This window comes from Gigantopelta aegis, chromosome 4, assembly GCF_016097555.1.
Source record: "Gigantopelta aegis isolate Gae_Host chromosome 4, Gae_host_genome, whole genome shotgun sequence".
Classification (NCBI taxonomy): Eukaryota; Metazoa; Mollusca; class Gastropoda; order Neomphalida; family Peltospiridae; genus Gigantopelta; species Gigantopelta aegis.
This window is the reverse complement of record NC_054702.1, coordinates 12,105,212-12,126,901: the sequence shown is the minus strand read 5'-3', so window position 1 is coordinate 12,126,901 and position 21,690 is coordinate 12,105,212. Positions and strand designations below refer to the sequence as shown.

The window sequence follows — 21,690 nt, the reverse complement described above, 5'->3', positions numbered from 1 at the left end:
CTTGTATAATGTCTATATTGTTGTTGTTTTAACAATCACGCGGGTGGGGTTTTTCACAGCGCCTTTGTTTTTTATTCTAGTTGACACCAAAAATAATCAATAGTCATAAAGAAAAAAACATTTCTCGTGCAAAATAAGTAGCAGAAAACGCTACAAATGTTTGCAGACGGTATGGCTACCTTTGTGTGTGTGTGTGTGTGTGTGTGTAGGTTATATTTGTTGTATCTGTGAAAATGTCCTTCACTGGTGAATTTGAAAGGATAGGCTGGCAACCTCGAGCCGTACCACCATTTTTTATACTGTGCCGCGCTTGGTGATCATATCAGGCCTCAGATCACAATTAATTTTGCTATATGTTTCTATATAGCCTTAGTGGCTATAACATTTTTATTAATATCAGCAGGCCTGTGAAGTTTTGTATGTACCTTTGCCTGCATGGGGGACACATACCCTGAAAAGGACAACCCCTGTTGTCCAGCTCTTTCTCCCCAGCATATTGGTTTAAACAGACACACCCTCTAAACCAGGCCGGAGTACACCCATTTTACACAAAAAGCACTACTTTTGCATGGGCCGGAATTACCACAAACAAGTCTTCAATGTCAACAAGTTACACATGTTTACAAACTACATGCTATCCCCTGTCAATTCAGTCAAACAGTTACCACTTCATAGCTGTCTGCCATGAAATAATCACAGTCAAACAGCAGACTACTTGCGCGGTCAAACTTCCGGATTTTGGACAACCAAATGGGAAGATAACTGTAATCTGAGGCCATATGCAAATTATGAAAAGAACATACTCTGGTATGGTTTGGTATAAAGTGAGACTTTAATGACGCCAGACAAAATGCGTGTGTCAATTTTCATTCGTTTGTATTTCTTAAGTGTCGCTGAGCCATTCATTCATTCGTTTAATAATAGAGGAGTACAATAGGATGAACGGTGAATCTCTTAAATTTCTATTCAAACTACAAGACATCATGATCTTTATTAAACGGACGTACCCTAGTTTTTAAACACTAAGACGTATTTTTCACTATTAGAGCCGTTTATGATCACCGAAATCAAACATTACTTATATTTTATTGCTTGTATTATCCATTTCCGTACAACCGAAGTGTTTCTGGTCATCTGGTGTTTATAATACCACATAATGCATTTTTCATATTTTTAAAAACGCACGTGCGTCTGAGAAGTAATGATTATTGAATTGCGTTTTAGTCTATTTTTAAGGGTATTTTAATGTCACAGACTATTGTATCAAAATTTGTTACAGGTTTGTAAATTAACCAAGTTATGGGGTGAAACTAGGGTCTAGGTGAAAAATATGCCTTAGTCTTTAAAAACTAGGGTCTGTCCCTTTAACACCACAGTGTTTATGAAAACACTTCGCCACGGTGATAGCATGAACAGAGGTAAGTGAGTATGAACAAAATAAAACTGCAAAAACAAAAATACCGACGCATTGAGCAGCAGAAAAAATCCTATTACATATTCGCCATTATGGTCTGCACACTGAAAAAATAATAACCGTCAAAGTTTGTTTTTGTTTAGCAACATCACTAGAGCACATTGATTTATTAATCATCGGCTATTGGATGTCAAACATTTGTTAATTTTGACATAGAGTTTTAGAGAGGAAACCCGCTACATTTTCCATGAGTAGCAAGGGATGTTTTATATACACCATCTCATAGACAGGATAACACATACCACGGCCTTTAGTATACCAGTCGTGGCGCACTAGCTGGAGTGAGACATAACCCAATAGGCCCACCGACGGGGATCGATCCCAAACCGACCGCGCAACAAGTGGGCGTTTTATCACTGGGATACGTCCCGCACCCAATATTACCATCAAAATCTGCGACTGTCGAAATAACAAAACAAAAAATAACAAAAACACTCCACCACTTAACTGTTTTTATTACATTTAACTTCACAGACGAAGAAGAGTGAAATAACGCCTTTAACAATGACAAATAAACATCAATTTTGTTGTACAACACGTATATAAAATGGACACACATTGGATTAAGAATCCGTGGCAACAGGTGAATGTTGCTAGTGTTCATTTCTCTTCATCATCTTCGTCAGTACTGGAATCATCATCGGTATCGTTGTCTACTTCTTTTTCCGGAGTGTTTTCCGGATATATCTGCTGTGTCAACGTCAGAACGTGCTGCTTGTCGATGGTGTTGTTGAACAGCGCTAGATAATGGCAGTTTGTTCTCTGTATCGGGTCCTTACTGTAATAGAGGTTCTGATTGGTGGCAATCACCGAGAGGTTTCTGTGGTGACTTTCTTCCGTGAACAGGTCGGTGATGCGAGAATCTTTATTGGCCATACACATCAAGTCGTCCAACACGATGATATTTCTGACTCTGGGATCCAAAATAACAATCCTTTTCCAAATTCTCGGGTATGCCTTGAACAAATTTCACTTGAACCGTTGCCCTAATGATGTCGTATAGGGGTTGCCATCGTTTGTAGAGCCCGATGATGCGTTGAGAGGGTGGAAATAATTTACCATCCCTTAGCAGTTTGTATACTAAAACTGTTTTACCATACGAAATGGGTCCCGACACGATCATGGTAAAGGGATGTAGCAAACTAAGAGGCTGCTGTGGTGATGGTGGTGGTAGTGGTGTCTGCTGTGATGGTGGTGGTGGCTGCTGCTGTGGTGGTGGTGGTGTTGGCTGCTGTGGTGGTGGTGGTGTCTGTTCTGTGGTAGTGGTGGTGATGGTAGATCTTTAAGATGTTTTGATGAAAATGTCTCAACATGGCATCTCTCCTTGAAAATGTGAAGTCACATTCTGAGCATGTGCTCTATATGATGTCTCAAATTGAAATGACGTTGTATTGCCCATGTGACTCCTTTTACAGTCTATTTAGAAATGCTTCTACCGTTTTGGGACTTTCCAACCCGTACCGCTTTGTTGTTGTTTTCGTTTTAATTCGGCGTTGGCTTGATCTACTACCTGTTGCGTTGAGGAGACCATGATGATACTGGGTGTCGAAGATGTGTTCTGTTCCTCTTTTTCTTTTTTCCACGTGGGTTCGTAGAGTTCTAGACCTTGATCCACACTGTACATGATCTGACTTTTCCTACCATGCGGAACTGTAAAATGAGACTAAAGTTTGCCTTGTGCCTGCAGCTTGTAGAAACGGGTCCACTTATCCACATCGGGAACGTACAGCTTGTACTGATCTGACATGTTGCTTCTTGAAAGGTTCTACCACAAATGACGACGTTGTCCATTACCAGTTTGCTTATATACCTTCTCACGCATGCGCATACAGATATTGTACAGAAGTGTCAGTTTGAATATGTGTGATGCGTATGACCGGTTCGTGTCCCTCCCCCAAGCATTAATCTCATCGTGCCATTTATGAAAGCGAGCTCCCAAGAAACATCATGACCAACATATTTCTTCCAGTGCCACGACTGAAAACCATAGGGACACGTCCAGGGAAACATCCAGGGATATAGGGCATAAATAAGAAGACAAAACCTGTTATTCACAGTTTTATTTAAACATACAACATCGTAGGAAACATCATAGTCAGGATCTGTTTCACGACCAGCATCCGTCTGGTCTGTGGGTTCATCCACGAGTTCGCTGCCTTCGTTTCTATCCCCAATTTTGCGTGTAGCATCTGTTTGATCTATATAATGAGTACTCTTCTTCTCATCTTGTTTGGTAGTCATTCTTTTACATTTGATCGTATGTCTTTCTGAACATTTGCAGACCAAGAAGTCGTCCTCGTCGTTACTGTTGCTGCTGTTAACACTGTTCGAATGTCCCGATGCCATCTTCTTCGTTCCAGATAGAGTGCAACAAGACACAAGAATGTCAGAGTCATAAAAAAACGTCTGCTCTCTTCCAGTTCTCAAGCACGAATGAGCTTTGGGGAAGAAACACAATACCTATATACCATTGAGGTCAGTCCTGCCAGGATCAATAATCACTCCACTGCTGACATCCATTCGGATTACAGAAGTTACACTGCATGAATCCCATCTGGTTTTGATGGTCTTCCTGCATGACACAGGGTACTACAGATTTCAGTTCTGGGACAAAGTCACGTTTGACGTCGAAACACTCTTTCAACTTCTGCCATTGGTTGAGGTGAAGAAAAATCCCTTTCCTGGAAGGGATGCAGTCGATTCGTCCACTGGACAATTCGTCCACTGAAAATTCGTCCACTGAGGAACTCGAGACGATTCGTCCACTACACAAAATCATTTCCGGACGATTCGTCCACTGGGTTTTTATTTCCCCAGTACATTTCGTCCACGGCCTAAATAATGTGTACTACATGTACGTGGGGGCTAAATAAATTATTAGATATATTTTACCCCGTATTTTTTTTTGCTGTGTCATAAATTTACAAAGGTGAAAATAAATGATATTGCATTAGATTACGCTTGGTAGATGTTTTTTGTAACAATGCTCTGCAGACATAATTATTTGGTGTTTCTATTTATTCGGTTATTATTTGTTTCTACAATGTACGCCTTTCACGCTACATGTCGTAGGATGTTTTTAGTACAATATGCCCAGTAAAGATAATCTTTAGCCCTTCCCTTTCAACTTGTTTGGTTTCTGTTTGCTTTACCAATTAAGTGTACAGGTGTACTCTATTGTGATATCGTGAAGTAATTAGCAATGCAGGCTCATTACTGCGTACGCTTGTTTCACCAAGTTGGATCCAGTAGCGTCTAAAACAACACACTTTATTTCAAAGCGGCACCGCTAACTACCTGTATGGACGGAATGAATGAATGAATGAAAAATACATCGGCTATTGGATGTCAATCTATGGCAATGCAAACAAATAAGGTGATGATCAACATCAATATAAAAATTCAAGATTTAAATAAAAACACTGTAAAGAATTGTGCAAAAATACACATATCACAGATAGATGCTGACTTTTACTCAAAATTTCAATGTGTGCTGTATTGGCCATTCTGAAAGAGAATGTTACACCCCTGCACCATGGTGAGGTTACAGCACGCTCAGGGGTATACGGACGGAGGGGTAATAAAGTCTTCCGACGCGGAGGCTTGCATTACCTATTTACCACATCGTGTACGAGCGAGTGGACGAATCATCCGCATGATAATGAATACAAACATTACTGGATAGTAATGTTGAATTCTAACTCTATTTTACTTTTTTGGTTATAGTATACCACAAAATAATGTTAAGAAACGATTACAATGTCAAAGAAATAACTATTAATATGTTTGAAAAAAATGCAGTCGAGTGGACGAATTGTCCGAGGTGAGTGGACGAATTGTCTGTGGACGAATTGTCCAGTGGACGAACCGTCTGGAAAGCTCCTGGAAGGCTCGATCGCGTCAACACACCACCACCACTGACGAATGTCCACCCCGGCAATGTCTTTGTTTACACTCACATACATATTGGCTCCTAGATGAGAGAACAACTTCTCTTTCCTTTCCTTTAAAGCAGCAGTTATTGTTTCATCAATTTGATGAGTACATGAAGACAGTTCGACCCACTGTTTTAGGTTTAGAGCGATGCCTCGTTTGGTGGGGGAATGTTTTACCCTTATCACTGTCGAATTTCCGGATGTGTATCAAAAGTTCTTGCTTCCATGGTTGGGCCATGATGTATACATTTTGCCCAATTTCTAGTTGGCGTCGCGATTTTTCACCCTGTTCAGGGCATTGAGTAGTGCTTAATGAATGTCCTGATGCCATCTTCTTCTTTCAAAATAAACAAAGCAACAAGCCACAAAAATGTGAATATCGACAACCTCTGAAGCAAACTGAATGTAGATCTTGTCTGTAGACTTTTCGGCAAGTGAATGACAATTAAGCCAAAAAGTACCCTTTTTATATCTGATGATCAGTCTAAGTAGGCCAAGGCCAGTCCAAGGATGTTGAAACTGTCCTAAGTCGGCCAGGGACACGGGCGGGCGTTGTTCAAGTCGGTCAGGCACATGCACACCAAGGATATCAAGGTCACTGCCTCCCATCACCAAGGTCAACCAGGACAGAAGTCTATCACATACCTGCACACCAAGGTCAGGCTCACATCAAGGTGGAACACCAGCACACCAAGGATACTGCCTAATACACACCAAGGTCAAGGTCACGGGAAAGTAGGGCATGGCACCATAGAGCCCCCTACTACTTTTGCAAAAGAATCACTACACATTATATGGATTACAATTAATTTTAAGGATAGAATGGTACAAGTAAACATTATCCAAATCCTGAAATGATGTTCAGATAGTGCGTAGAAACAACTTTCAATAACGTCGATATGCAGCAAGTGACACTACCATAGGCGAACAGGCTCCCATTTTTTTCAGTGGTACACGCTGATTTTTGATGCTCGAATTAACCGAAAATGCCCCGAATCTAGATAACAACATTTATTCATATCAGCATTACCGACAAACGGTTATATAAAGTAGCAAACAAATTACTACGCATTTTTATAGGATTACAACTAGCACTGTTTCAGGCAAACTCACTTTACCCGACTATCTCTATCTTTTTTGCTTGAATTTGAGGATTTGCTGGGGGTGGGGTGGGGGGGGGCAATTGCTCCCCTGTCTCGAACGCTTGTGGCTACAGGGGTATGGTTTTGCTGAGCCATCCCTGGTGTCATATATGAAGCATACTTGCAACTATTACCATGATATATTCCATCTATATATTTTGAGATCTAATTAAATTTTACTAGGCTACTTAATAGTAAAAAATACATTCTTGATTAAATCTGAATTCATTCGACAAAAAAAAAATATGAGCTTGCCTGAAAACTTTTCACCATGTTGTTTGGTAGCAGTGTAAATATCGAGCATTTCGTTTATTTGGGTCAAAAATCTGCCTCCCAACCCACTCCAAAAAAAAAAAAGGGGGGGGGGGGGGACCGTGTACGTCAATGAAACTTGGTACATAAAATAATAATAATAATTTTTAAAGTATATATTAAATTAAAATTTTAATTTAATGTTTAATTTTGTAAAAAAAAAAAAAAAATATTTATTTATTTTTTATTGTTGTAAACATGCAATGCCATTGCCAATGGTGGATGCACGTAGCCTATATCTAATAAATTTATGGTAGGCGGAATTATTGTCTAATAGGCTATTCATTAATTCTTTAAATTAATTGAGGGCAAATAACAGAGAGAATGACGGTACCAGTAAAATAATTTGCGAACGCTTGGCCTTCTGAACGCATTTATATTAGAAACTGCGTTCGCGAACGGCTGAGAACCCCGTCTCGTCAATTCTCGGAACCGAACATACGGGTACTTCGACCCCTGGCCGCCATTGTTTATCACGTGACGCGGTGAAGCTTCTCCTTAGTTACGTATGGTTTGATAGTGAAATGAGGCAACTTTGGTCGATCATTTACAACAGTTAACGGTCACGATGCCTAACACATGTTGTGCAGTTGGCTGCATAAACCATAACATGATGTTAAAAAAACATATCGTTTTACAAATTTCCAAAAGAGACTAGGCGCCGCTTGTGGGTAGGGTCATTAAAACGACAAACCTGATGGAATTCTATGGCTTCCCTCACAGAATGTGACTACGTTGACTTTAATGTTGTTGCTTGTTGACACCAACAGAGATTAATTTAGCAAACAAAATGGTTAAAGCATGTGCAGTGATAAAAATCCCACATTATACTGTAAATAAAATACACAATTCCATCGTCTTCCATGAACCCCCCCTCAAACAAAACGATGCATCCAGTTCTTGAATAAAGAGTATATTCCTTTATCATTAAATTTGTGTGGTCTTTATTTTTCATTTAATCTTAGTTGCTTGGATATTATCTATACTTGTATTTATTTTGCCATACCACAGCTACTACATCTTATTTATTTTTAAATTTTAAAATAAAAAGTTTATACTGCTAAATTACACACATATAATAATTATAATATAGGCCTAAACTTTTATTTTTTTTATTTTTACAAATGTGTCTGTAGCAGGCCTGCAGTAAGAAAATATAGGTCGTTCTCTCCCCCCCCCCCTCCCCCCCTCCGTGTTTAGTATTTACGTTGGTGCAGAGGGTAAATAATGTGTGCCTTTCTTTCAGTATATATATATATATATATATATATATATATATATATATATATATATATATATGCCAAATTTCTAGTGAAATCACTAATGTGTGTGTGTGTGTGTGTGTGTATATATATATATACATACATTATATATATATACATATACACACACATATATATATACATACATACATACATACATACATACATATATATATATATACACACACACGCACACATTAGTGATTTCCCTAGAAATTACTTTTTGGGCATTTTCACCATTTTTGGGGCACTCTTTTTCATTAAAAATACACAAAAATTAATTGAAATAAACAATAATGTAATTTATGTGCTTGCTTAATAAATGAATGGCAAAAGATGTAAAAGGCATATTTTATTAATTAATAATACCTTTTGGGGTGTTTTATAAAGGCAATTTTAGAATTATTTAGTGAAAAAGGCTTATTTAATCTCAGGGCAGCATGGTGCTGATTAAGGCAAGATGGTGCTAGACTATTGAGGCATGGTGCTGCACCGTGCTAAAACAATCTAGGAAAAACACTACACATACATATACATAAATCTAAAAATACATTAAAAATCTATTCTATTGTGGATCAATGTAATTTGGTGGTTGTGGTACATTTGTAAATTTTACTTGTTCAAGTTAGAGGACTTACCTTTTTACATATATATGTAGTTTCATGGTATTCTACAGTTCAGTGTGTGCGTTTGTGTGTGTGTGTGTGTTTGTGTTTGTGTGTGTGTGTGTGTGTAATCTGCTTTAGAAATTACCTGCAATAAAATGAATGGTCAACTGCCATATCTGATATTTGTTTTCCATTTTGAAAACACTGTTTGACATGGCATTTAACTATCTCATTCATATATTTTCCTTGAATGTGCTACATAAGTGCATCTACATGAGGTAATTTAACCCGGGTTAAAAGCAACTTAGGTTAAATATGTGTAGTCTAGTAGAAGGCATACCGATATAGATCAGTTTATTAACAACCATATTTGCCTCCTTTCTCCAGCTGTATACTATTAAAAATTAGTTTTGTAGATATGACTTAAATTGAACTGCAATAACAATTCCAATACAGCACAAGACTGAACAAGAAAATATCTGCAATATCCATTGTGACTAGATATAGAACACCACCAATATTATACATATATATATATTAACCATTATTTACTCAGGTAAGTTTTTGTGTTTTATTACTAAATATACCAGATTAAACCCTATTATTAAAACATTTGCATGTTTGTTCCACGAGGTAACACTTATGTTTTATTAGGTTGTAGACCTCGACATGAAAATAACTGAGGGAACTGATTATTTGCTCCCTAATGTAGTTTATGGGGGGCAATTTAAAATATTACCATATTGATACTACATGTATATAAATTCACATGCCAAAGGAAACTATATATTATTCTCCTTGAAACTAATCTCAGGTGTGATGGGTAAGTAGAGAGAGATATTGCTCCCCCTAGATGTCAAGGTCTGAGGATGGCTATATTTTATTATTGCTATTTTTTGTTGCCTGCATTCAACCGGTAAGGAAGGGCAACATCATGTGGTAATTTTGCAATCTGTAAAAACAAAAGCATTTCATTATTTCAAGAAACTGTATTTTGTTTTAAGAATAAAAGAATGTATTCAGTGGAACATTATACTGCTGCCAATACATCTATATAAGATATGACAATAATACTATTGTAATTTTGAACTTGTAAAGTAACAATTTTGCCATTGTTTAATTATTACATATTATTTGGAAATAAAATAATTATTAAATCATAAAAATAATTAACTTAATCATGCATACAAATTTTATTATAAATACAAATTATATATTTTGTAGTCCACATCATAATTATTATATTAATAATTATCTTATCATTTCAAAATTGTAAAAATTTATAATTAACATTACCTGAAAATTGCATCAACAAAAATTATGTTCTGCCCAACCTGCCGTCCCCTCGACATTCAAAGTACACGGAAACACATCGGTACTAAATATAGATTATACTAATTCAGATTCCCGTTGTTCGTTTCTCTTATATGGCAACCCAAGCTATTATAATACACATAAGACGTATTGCAACTATGTGTTCGCTACAGAAAATAAATGACAATATGTAAGGCATGTAAAAAGTTAATATGATAACTTTATTCTATGTAAACCAGTAATCACTAAGGCTTTGCTTCACCCCCAAAGACCCGGACGATCGGTAACTAGGCCGTGTGACGTCACGCCGGTTCCGAGAATACAACTATGTGAGGTAGTTTGGGGATTTGACAATGGAACACGTTTTCTCCTCGCTGCACTAGAACAGAGTTTCGAATACAAAGAAAGCGTCTTAAATAGAGTTATCTCCCTGCTTGTAAAGTTGTTGTAGCTTGTTATGACAACAAATCGCAAAGGAAGATATTTTCTTTCATGAAATGACACGAAACGAAACATGTTCAATGAGTTACAAACGAGCCTGTATTTACTAAAAGAATAATGTTGATGTTTTAAAGAGCGATTTATATTATTTCTATTAGTTATTTTGGCTCTGACTGAACAATAGGTACGTGGAGGTGGGAGGGTAATGGAATATGATCAATATCATAAACAAAGTGTGTGGAGGGTGGAGGGGTGACAGTGATTAATACTGATAACTGAAGACCAGCTTCTGTGATAAATCAGAAGGACTTTCCTTTGGCACTGTCACTAACCCTAACCCTAACTATTTATTATAAGTTAATAAGTATTTATAATGTCCTTTATAAATACATGACAGTGCCAAAGGAAAGTCCTACCAATAAATCTGTTTAGGGACGTGGTATGCTACATATAATCATATTTACCCTATTCACGCTGGACGAATGAATGTTAATAAAATCCATCATGGCATTCACTTAACACAAGTTACCTCCAGCCCTCGACTTATTGATATCAATATGTAGGTGAAGGCTAGAGAAAACTATGTACAGTTGAGTATTGTAATTTCGAGACCCTAAGGTTTGACTTGATCGGAAGAACCATACTTTGAACCTGACAACAATAAAAATGTCACTTACCAGTACATAAATTTGTATATGTTTATAGTAATGTCAAATGAAAATAAAGTCCATTGGAACACTGCTGATATAATAAACACTGTTCCGAAGACACTCCCCCTAAAACAAGTGGCATCCAGTTAGAGTATTGTAAAGTAAACGCAGAATTACTTTATATAACATCACATTCAACTGAGGTCACTTAAAAGAATAGTTCATCAAGATAAACGTCTCCAGCACGATATTTATTATTATGATGTTTATTGCTGTGCCATAACCTACAGTGAGGGCAAAAGAATCAATCATCTCTCTTAATCACTCTTTCTTTGGTGCAGTACAAAGCCGAATTTCTGGCATTATAATCCACTCTCAAGTAATCTGCCAGTGCTTTGCTGTTTATTTTATAAGACCCCCAACTCTCTTAGTACCCATTTAATTACTTAAAAGTGGCATTACAGTCCCACCCATTGTGTAAAAGATGTAATTTTTGCCATCCAACCCAAACCATTTTTGTCTGCTTCTGTAGTTTTGATAATGCGGGGTTTCATTACTGGGGGAAAAACAGGAATTAGTAAAAACAGTTAAAAACTACATAAACAGACATTTTGTTCTGGTTATACCTATTTGTATCGCATTATTTCTGTGAAACTTGTTCATAACCTCTTGGTGTCTCTTCTGCAGTTTTTATTAGCAAAAACAACAATTGAAGCGCGAGCGTACTCGTGAATTTCATGAAAATAGCCAAGTCTCGAACTCGGAATACTCTCGATTTTACAATACTCGACCATAATGCGTTGGCAATCATTGACAACCAAATGGTCGCAAGCTACTGTGTCTCAAATACACATGTTTTTCTAAATCTGATGCCATGGAGCTTTAGTTATTAACCAGTACCAACGTTACACAAAGAAACCTGATGTCTCTATGTGAAACGAACATGCGCTGTACTTTGTTGTGGTGATGTAGAGCAAAGTGTGTGCCCATATGACATGTTAATTTATTTTAATTTTTAACCCTGATATTGGGAATGTTTTGTTCAGAAATTGGGAATTTACAGTGCCATTTTCTTATGGGAAGGGGCCCATTCGAATCCTCAGAATGCCTGCATAAATTCCTGAATTAACAACCCCACTTAAAAAACTCCCACACCACTGACGTGATTGTTTGTTGTATAAAAGTTCAAAATCCTGTATCACACATATTTAATTTTTTTCAGATAAAGTGAAACTACACCTGCAGAGATGACATCGTTATACCGATGTGCAGGTGATGTTGTCTTTGACAAAACATCACCTGCACCAGGACAGATCTGCAGTGTTCAGCTCAGAGAATATTCCGAAACTTGTAACTTCCTTCAGTATTTGTCACCACTCTCTCCAGATAGGCCTTATTTCTTTGTACAAGTCTCAAATTTAGGTAAGTTTTGCTCAGAAAATCACAAAGAGTGAATTTTTTTGAAATTTTAATACAGTGTAGATTGATGAAAATGTGTATTAAGATATCTTTCCTCATTTATTATAATTTTTTAATTGCTTGTGACTGACTTAAATATGTCTTTGCATCATTGCATGAAATCTCATTTGAATCTTTATTTCATTAGTCATGCAGTATTTAATTGATTTGAACAATAAATGTTAATGTGCTATAAATATCTTATGATCATTTATGTTATCATACAAGTTTTAAAATGTGCTATAAATATCTTATGTTTATGCTATACAGCTTTCACTGATTATTTTTCACTGACACTAAAGTTGAAAATGGTGCTTCGTGCATTCATGATATCCAATTAAACAAAAACAACATTTCGTCACTTGTGCTTTATTCAAATATATATGATTTTCTTACCAGTATCAATACAATGAGAACAATGATATGAATGAAAGCTAAAGTTTGTCTTGTTTAACAACACCAATAGAGCAAATTGATCATTAATCACCGTCTGTTGGATATTAAACATTTTGTAATTTTGACATTTAGTCTTAGAGATGAAAACCACTACATTTTTCCATTAGTAGCAGGGGATCTTTTATATGCACAATCCCCCATAGACAGGATAGCACATTCCGCAGCCTTTGATATGAGAATGAGAAACCGCCCAATGAACCTTTCAACGGGGACCACATATTTGTCAAGCACTTTTAACATGACTACATCCCACCCCTAGTTAAAATGAATGTTAATGGAAATTGTAAACTTGATACATTCGCCACAGCATCTAGGTTGCTACGTGTAGGTCTGAATTTTGTGATGATCTGTTATGCTTAGTTCTAATACTGCTTCCCTGTATTGTTGTGATTTTTTATTTTATGCACTTCACATTGTAAAACTAAAGACCCTCAGTAAACTGGAATTCTCTCAAAACCAGACATTTATCATTGTACTTTTTTAAACTTTTTACTTCATCGTGTGTGTGTCCGGTTTAGAGGGGTTTCACTGTATATCTTATTTACAGCGGAACATAGCAGAATCACGATTGGCATCGCTGGTCCAGATATATCAGAAGATGCATCACCTGGCAGCTGGAATAACTCTGTGGGTTGTCATAGTGACACTGGGAGATGTTTCACATCACATAATGATGTTGCCAACACAGATGGGGAAGGTTTTGGAATAGGTAATAATAAATAAATATCTGTGGTTTGTTGTTACTTGTTATTATAAAAATGAAACACAGGATTTCAAACAAGGACTTTTTTAATATTTGAAATTTGACTTCTCGTTTCACTAACCATAAACCTTCAGTCATGAATTGACAACCCAGATTGCTGCAATGTTTGTCAAGACCAATGTGCTTGCACCTTAGCTGGATGTTATTGTAGAAATAAATTAAAATGAAGGAAAATCTATTTTCAATGTAAACTTCCATCTTCTGCTGCTTGTGCAGTCCTCTGAGATTTTATTTGAAAATTGAAAATTTACATAATCCATTTATGATATATGCAGAAATAAAGTCAAGTAACCCATTTTCTTTTGACATAACCTACTATGTCCATGTAAATGGTTTCCAAAATTGTGTGTGAAAACAAAAAATGTTACGCAAAATTAGATTTGTGCAAGCAACGTGTGAATGAAATGACCGTTCTCTCAATTGTCAGAGGCCTGTTGTGTCGACATATGATGCTACATTTATTTGTGTTTGAAGCATCATTAAATTAACCCTGGGTTAGTCTAATATTTTCCTTTTAATTATTTTTTGCACAAATGCAAAATAAACTTTAGATTTGATTATGAATGGATACCTTTGGTTGTTGTAAATCACGTTTCAATGTTATGTTTTCAATTATTATTTGTATTGATTCAATTCTTTGTTTTGAAAATTTCTGTATATTATATGCATATTATATATCTTTTTGAAGTTTTCAAAATTCACAATGACAGTCTGTAGCACACTACAAAAGCTGGTTTAATATTGATTTGCAACAGCATGTTTATAATAATTGGGCATTTATAATCTTAATATTGTAAATTGCCATGACTAAATGATCAAACCTTTAAGGGCTACTTTTGATAATCTTGTCTTGTGTATTTTATAGTGTATAATATATGTAATTGAATGTGGTGTTACGTATGTTAAAAGTAAAAACGTGATATATATTTTTTGCAGGTGATGTGTTTGGAGTATTGGTCACATATTTCGGAAGGAATATGTCCACTGTCATCTTTTTGAAAAACAATGTTCCGGTGGCTACCAGGTTTATTTTATTGTTCATATATGATTGTCAGTTAAAGTGTTTTATTATTAATGTGGTGGAACTAAATAAATGGATGAACAGACAGATGAATGGATGGATGGATGGATGGGTGTGTCTGTTTGTGTGTGGATGGATGGATCGAAAAGTCATAGAACATCATAAAGTTTTGTTGATAACAAAGTCTATAAACCTTTATGAATGAATGAATGATTGTTGAACATCCAATCAATAACAAAATCATCAGCTGTTAAGTATCATGGATTTGAATAGATGCTATAGAAAAGTTAAAAAGTGAAAGAAATATATGTGAGAATGAAGGTTGAATTCCCAAACAAAAATGGAAGCTGTGGAAGTTCGGCAGGTAGTCTTCGATGTGAAGATGAATGTGGTTAATCAATCCTGCGTAGTCTTCTGTAGGATGATCTTGAAGATTCGGTGGATGATGGTGTTATCCTACATTCAGGATTGCCTATTGACACTGCCCATCTCTACTGTACGTCAGGTAGTATTGGAAGACTTTTCTGTTGGTGAAACAGTATCTGCCCCGGCCAGATGGTAACGGATGCCACGATTTAGATGTAATCGGGCTTGTGCTTTTCCTCCGAGCATCCTCGTATGCAGTGTCTACATGAGTGCTTCAACTTGGGATATGCGATAGTCCACTTCTGCAGGGCTCGAAACTCACAAAAAAATATGGTGGCCCAATAATTAATAATGGATTTTGGCAAATTATGGTAAGAGAACCACGAGCATGATTTTAATGTGGCATACAAATACTAATAGTGGCTCATATGTTATAGCTCTAAAGAAGATCGCCCACATAATATTATTTGGGCGACTAACGCCATTATTTTTTTGATATTTAATTTGCCCAAACAAGACATGCGACCTGGCCATAGGCTGTTTCGAGCCCTGCTTCTGGAATGCTGATTTCACTTGGACTGTCCCCAACAATGGGTTTGGAGTGGGATCATCAACTGTGATGACGATGTCTTCTTTCTGCCTCGTGGGGGGGTAGGGAGTTGGTTCTGCCCTAACCACCGAAATCTTCTTTGGTGGGGGCTCCGGAGCAGAAGGGACTGCCCCCAATGGTTGTGCGGTCAGCTTTGGTACCCCCCTCTCTAGCTGTCCCTGCTGAAATCTGTATCTTCTTGGGGTCAGATTTCGAAGGGACCGTCCCCAGCGGTTAAGCCACCAGCTTTTGTCCCCACTTGTCTGCCCCTGGCGATCGCTTCTTCCATAGTTTCCAGTGCTTGCGAGTTGGTAGGCTGTTCCCCTAAACAAGGGTGACAGTAGCCACATTCCCATCGTAACTGACGTGAAACTTAGACAATAAGCCGAAGCTGATTGGCATACGCCCCAGGTTGGAGGTGGGGATTCACTGAACAAGGTACAGTAGCCACCTTCTTCATTAATTCAGTAACCAAATTGTGAGTGCATTAAAAAAAAAAAAAAAAAAAAATGTATTGGCAAGACTAATTGGGGAGCAGATCAAATGGTTATAGATCTCTTGTGAGTTCAAAACTTGATTATGGATGCATTGTATATGGGTCAGCACATAAGTCTTACTTGCACATGCTAGATCCTATACACATTCAGGGACTTCGGCTTTGTCTTGGTGCTTTCAGATCATTTCCTGTGGAGTGGAGAGCTGTATGTGATGCTTATGAATGTAGTTTGGGTGCTAGATGTGCAAAGTGTTTTCTACATTTTTGACTGCTTCTTAAGTTACACAAGACAGGTGTCTACTTAGTACAAATGATTTGTGTAACCCTGACCAATATAGAATACTACTCTGGTTTTTGTTTTATTTCATTTTCATACGCCCATCTATGATCTACGATCTACATCCCTCTGTTAACTTTTTCTTGTCCGGACTATATCTTGCATACAGATGCATACAGGACCATCAAACCTCACATGTAGGAACAACTTGGGATGGAGGTGTGTTGCATTCTATTACTAGGTCACTGTGACCTACTTTTCACGGTCTACTGCACATAACAGTAAATCCTTGTCCGGACCCTATCTTGCATACAGATGCATACAGGACCATCAAACCTCACATGTAGGAACAACTTGGGATGGTGGTTTGTAATACACAATTACAAGGTCACTGTGATACAAATAAATGAAATAATTTGTCTATATTCTGAACATAATAGGAAAATCTTGTTAAACCTTTGAAGAAAAAACTAAACAAAATTTCCCTTTCTAATAAAGAACAATAACTTCATTTATCAGGCAGCACCTTTTCCAATGGATACAGTATCATCAGTAGTTTGGTCTCCAACCAGGAATGTTCATCCATCTTATTGCAAAAAATTTCACATAATTAGAAGTGAATAATACCCGTAACATATTCATTAATATCTATGATTTTTCATCAAAACTCCTAATGGGCATATCATGTACCTCACCGGTACTCTTGTTTACAAGAGTTATGGCCCTTGAACTTAGGCAATACAAAAATATGTGTTCTGGATGTTTTTCATCAAAAACTCCTAATGGGGCCATTAATGTAACCTCACGGTACTCTTGTTTACAAGAGTTATGGCCCTTGAACTTAGGCAATACAAAAATATGTGTTCTGGATGTTTTTCATCAAAACTCCTAATGGGCATATCATGTACCTCACCGGTACTCTTGTTTACAAGAGTTATGGCCCTTGAACTTAGGCAATACAAAAATATGTGTTCTGGATGTTTTTTTCACAATGCCTGAAGATATTGAGCTTAAATTTTGTGTATAACATTATATACTGTTACAGATCAAGTTTGACTTTCATGGCGGTTTATCTATTTTTACCAGTTACGGCCCATTAACATTTGTTTTCCAAACAGATCAAGTTTGACTTTCATGACGGTTTATCTATTTTTACCAGTTACGGCCCATTAACATTTGTTTTCCAAACAGATCAAGTTTGACTTTCATGACGGTTTATCTATTTTTACCAGTTACGGCCCATTAACATTTGTTTTCCAAACAGATAAAGTTTGACTTTCATGGCGGTTTATCTATTTTTACCAGTTACGGCCCATTAACATTTGTTTTCCAAACAGATCAAGTTTGACTTTCATGACGGTTTATCTATTTTTACCAGTTACGGCCCATTAACATTTGTTTTCCAAACAGATAAAGTTTGACTTTCATGGCCGTTTAATCTATGTTTTACCAAGTTACGGCCATTAACATTTGTTTCGAACAGATCAAGTTGACTTCATGAACGGTTAATCTATTTGTACGTTACGACCATTACACATTTGTTTTCCAAAACGGATAAAGTTTGACTTTCATGACGTGATTATTATTTACCAGTAAGGGGCCATTAACATTGTTTCCAAACAGATACAGTTGACTTTCTGACGGTTTATCTATTTTTACCAGTTACGGCCCATTAACATTTGTTTTCCAAACAGATAAAGTTTGACTTTCATGGCGGTTTATCTATTTTTAGTATGGCCCTTGAATTTAGGAGATACAAAAATTTGTTGGGCCCTGGTAGGGGGAAGTTTTGCTTTAGCAGTACTTAGTTACCTGGAAATGAGGGCCTTATTTAACGTTGACGAAAATAAGTCGAGAAGGAAAAGAAGATAATGTGGTTGTTTTTTTACTTACTATTTATTAGTAGAAAGCGGTTGAGTAAGTATATTTATCATATTATATATCTTTTTGAAGTTTTCAATTCACAATACATCTGTACACACTACAACTGGTTTAATATTGATTGCACGCATGTTATAATAATATGGGGCATTTATAATCTTAATATTGTAAATTGCCATGACTAATTGATCAAACCTTTAAGGGCTACTTTTGATAACTCTTGTCTTGTGTATTTTATAGTGTACTAATATATGTAATCTGAATGTGGGTGTTACGTATTTTACAAAGTACAAAACGTGATATATATTTTTTGGGCAGGTTGATGTGGTTTGGAGTAGTAGGTCACATATTTTCCGGAAGGGAATATGTCCACTGTCATCTTTTTTGAAAAAACCAAAAATGTTCCGGTGGCTACCAAGGTTTATGTTCTTTTGTTCATATATGCATTGTCAGTTAAAGTGTTTTTTATTATTACTGTGTTGGAACTAAATTCAATGGGCTAACAGACGAGAATGCGTGATGTGTTGAATGGCGGTTGTGTGTGTTGTGTGTGGATGGATGGATCGAAAAGTCCATAGAACATCATAAAGTTTTGTTGATAACAAAGTCTATAAAACCTTTATGAATGAATGAATGATTGTGAACATCCCAATCAATAACAAATTCATCAGCTGTTTCAGAGTATCATGGATTTTGAATAGATTGCTATAGAAAAAGTTAAAAGTTGAAAGAAATATATGTGAGAATGAAGGTTGAATTCCCAAACAAAAATGGAAGCTGTGGAAGTTCGGCAGGTAGTCTTCGATGTGAAGATGAATGTGGTTAATCAATCCTGCGTAGTCTTCTGTAGGATGATCTTGAAGATTCGGTGGATGATGGTGTTATCCTACATTCAGGATTGCCTATTGACACTGCCCATCTCTACTGTACGTCAGGTATTATTGGAAGACTTTCTGTTGGTGAAACAGTATCTGCCCCGGCCAGATGGTAACGGATGCCACGATTTAGATGTAATCGGGCTTGTGCTTTTCCTCCGAGCATCCTCGTATGCCAGTGTCTACATGAGTGCTTCAACTTGGGATATGCGATAGTCCACTTCTGCAGGCTCGAAACTCACAAAAAATATGGTGGCCCAATAAATTAATAACTGGATTTTGGCAAATTATGGTAAGAGACCCACGAGCATGATTTTAGTGTGACTACAATACTAATAGTGGCTCATATGTTATAGCTCCCTAAAGAAGATCGCCCACATAATATTATTTGGGCGACTAACGGCCAATTATTTTTTTGATATTTAATTTTGCCCAAACAAGACATTGGGTCGCATGCGACCTGGCCATAGCAGAACGGTTTCGAGCCCTGGCTTCTCTGGAATGCTGAATTTCACTTTGACTGTCCCCAACAATGGGTTTGGAGTGGGATCATCAACTGTTGACGTGTCTTCTTTCTGTCTTCTGCCCTCGTTGGTGGGGGGGGGGGGTAGGGGGGGGTAGTTGGTTCTGCCCTAACCACCGAAATCTTCTTTGGTGGGGGCGCTCCGGAGCAGAAGGGACTGCCCCCAAATGGTTGTGCGGGTCAGCTTTGGTACCCCCCTCTCTAGCTGTCCCCTGCTGAAATCTGTATCTGCTTGGGGTCAGATTTCGAAGGGACCGTCCCCAGCCCGCGTGTAAAAGCACCATCTTTTGTCCCCACGCTTGTCTGCCCCTGGCGATCGCTTCTTCCATAGTTTCCAGTGCTTGCGAGTTGGTAGGCTGTTCCCCTAAACAAGGGTGACAGTAGCCACATTCCCATCGTAACTGACGTGAAACTTAGACAATAAGCCGAAGCTGAACTTGGCATACGGCCCCAGGGTTGGAGGTGGGGATTCACTGACACAAGGTACAGTAGCCACCTTCTTCATTATTCAGTAACCAATTGTGGAGTGCATTAAAAAAAAAAAAAAAAAAATGTATGGCAAGACTAATTGGGGAGCAGATCAAATGGTTATAGATCTCTTGTGAGTTCAAAACTTGTTATGGGATGCATTGTATATGGGTCAGCCACATAAGTCCCTTACTTGCACATGCTAGATCCTATACACATTCAGGGGACTTTCGGCTTTGTCTTGGTGCTTTCAGATCATTTCCTGTTGGAGAGCTTGTATGTTGATGCTTATGAATGTAGTTTGGTGTGCTAGATGTGCAAAGTTTATTGTTTTTTTCTACATTTTTGACCTGCTTCTTAGTTACAACAAGACAGGTGTCTACTTTAGTACCAAATGATTTGTGTAACCCTGACCAATATAGAATACTACTCTGGTTTTTGTTTTTATTTCATTTTCATACGCCCCTCTATGATCTACGATCTACATCCCTCTGTTAACTTTTTCCCTTGTCCGGACTATATCTTGCATACAGATGCATACAGGACCAATCAAACCTCACATGTAGGGAACAACTTGGGATGGAGGTGTGTTGCATTCTATTACTAGGTCACTGTGACCTACTTTTTCACGGTCTACTGCACCATAACAGTAATCCTTGTCCGGACCCTATCTTGCATACAGATGCATACCGGACCATCAACCCTCACATGTAGGAACACTTGGGATGGTTGGTTTGTAATACACATTACACGGTCACTGTGAACAAATAAATGACATAATTTTGTCTATATTCTGAACATAATAGTAAATCTTGTTAAACCTTTTGAATAAAAAACTAAACAAAATTTCCCTTTCTATAAAGAACAACTGGGACTTCATTTATCAGGCACACCTACCTTTTCCAATAGGATACAGTATCATCAGTAGTTTGTCCAAACCCACGAATGTTCAATCCATCCCCTATTGCAAAATTTTTCACATAATTAGAATTGAATATACCCGTAAAATATTCATTAACTATCTATGATTTTTCATCAAAACTCTCACATGGGCATATCCATGTACCTCACCGGTCCTCTTGTTTACAAGAGTTATGGCCCTTGAACTTAGGCATACAAAAATAGTGTGTTCTGGATGTTTTTCATCAAAACTCCTAATGGGCCATATCATGTAACCTTCATCCCGGTACTGCTTGTTTACAAAAGTTCATATGGCCCTTGAAATTAGGCAATACCCGTAAATATATTTGTTCTGGATGTTTTTCATCAAAACTCCTAATGGGCATATCATGTACCTCACCGGTACTCTTGTTTACAAGAGTTATGGCCCTTGAACTTAGGCAATACAAAAATATGTGTTCTGGATGTTTTTTTCACAA

At 37.3% G+C, this 21,690-nt stretch overlaps 1 protein-coding gene across 1 annotated transcript; it reads left to right on the top strand.

Moving 5' to 3' along the window:
• Positions 1-12,052: 12,052 nt before the first annotated feature.
• Positions 12,053-19,536, top strand: LOC121369676. The gene is made up of 5 exons (XM_041494727.1): positions 12,053-12,560; positions 13,600-13,761; positions 14,752-14,865; positions 17,610-17,614; positions 19,381-19,536. The coding sequence occupies exons 1-5, from the start codon at positions 12,386-12,388 to the stop codon at positions 19,534-19,536; spliced, it is 612 nt and encodes a 203-aa protein (XP_041350661.1). The 5' UTR covers positions 12,053-12,385.
• Positions 19,537-21,690: the final 2,154 nt, after the last annotated feature.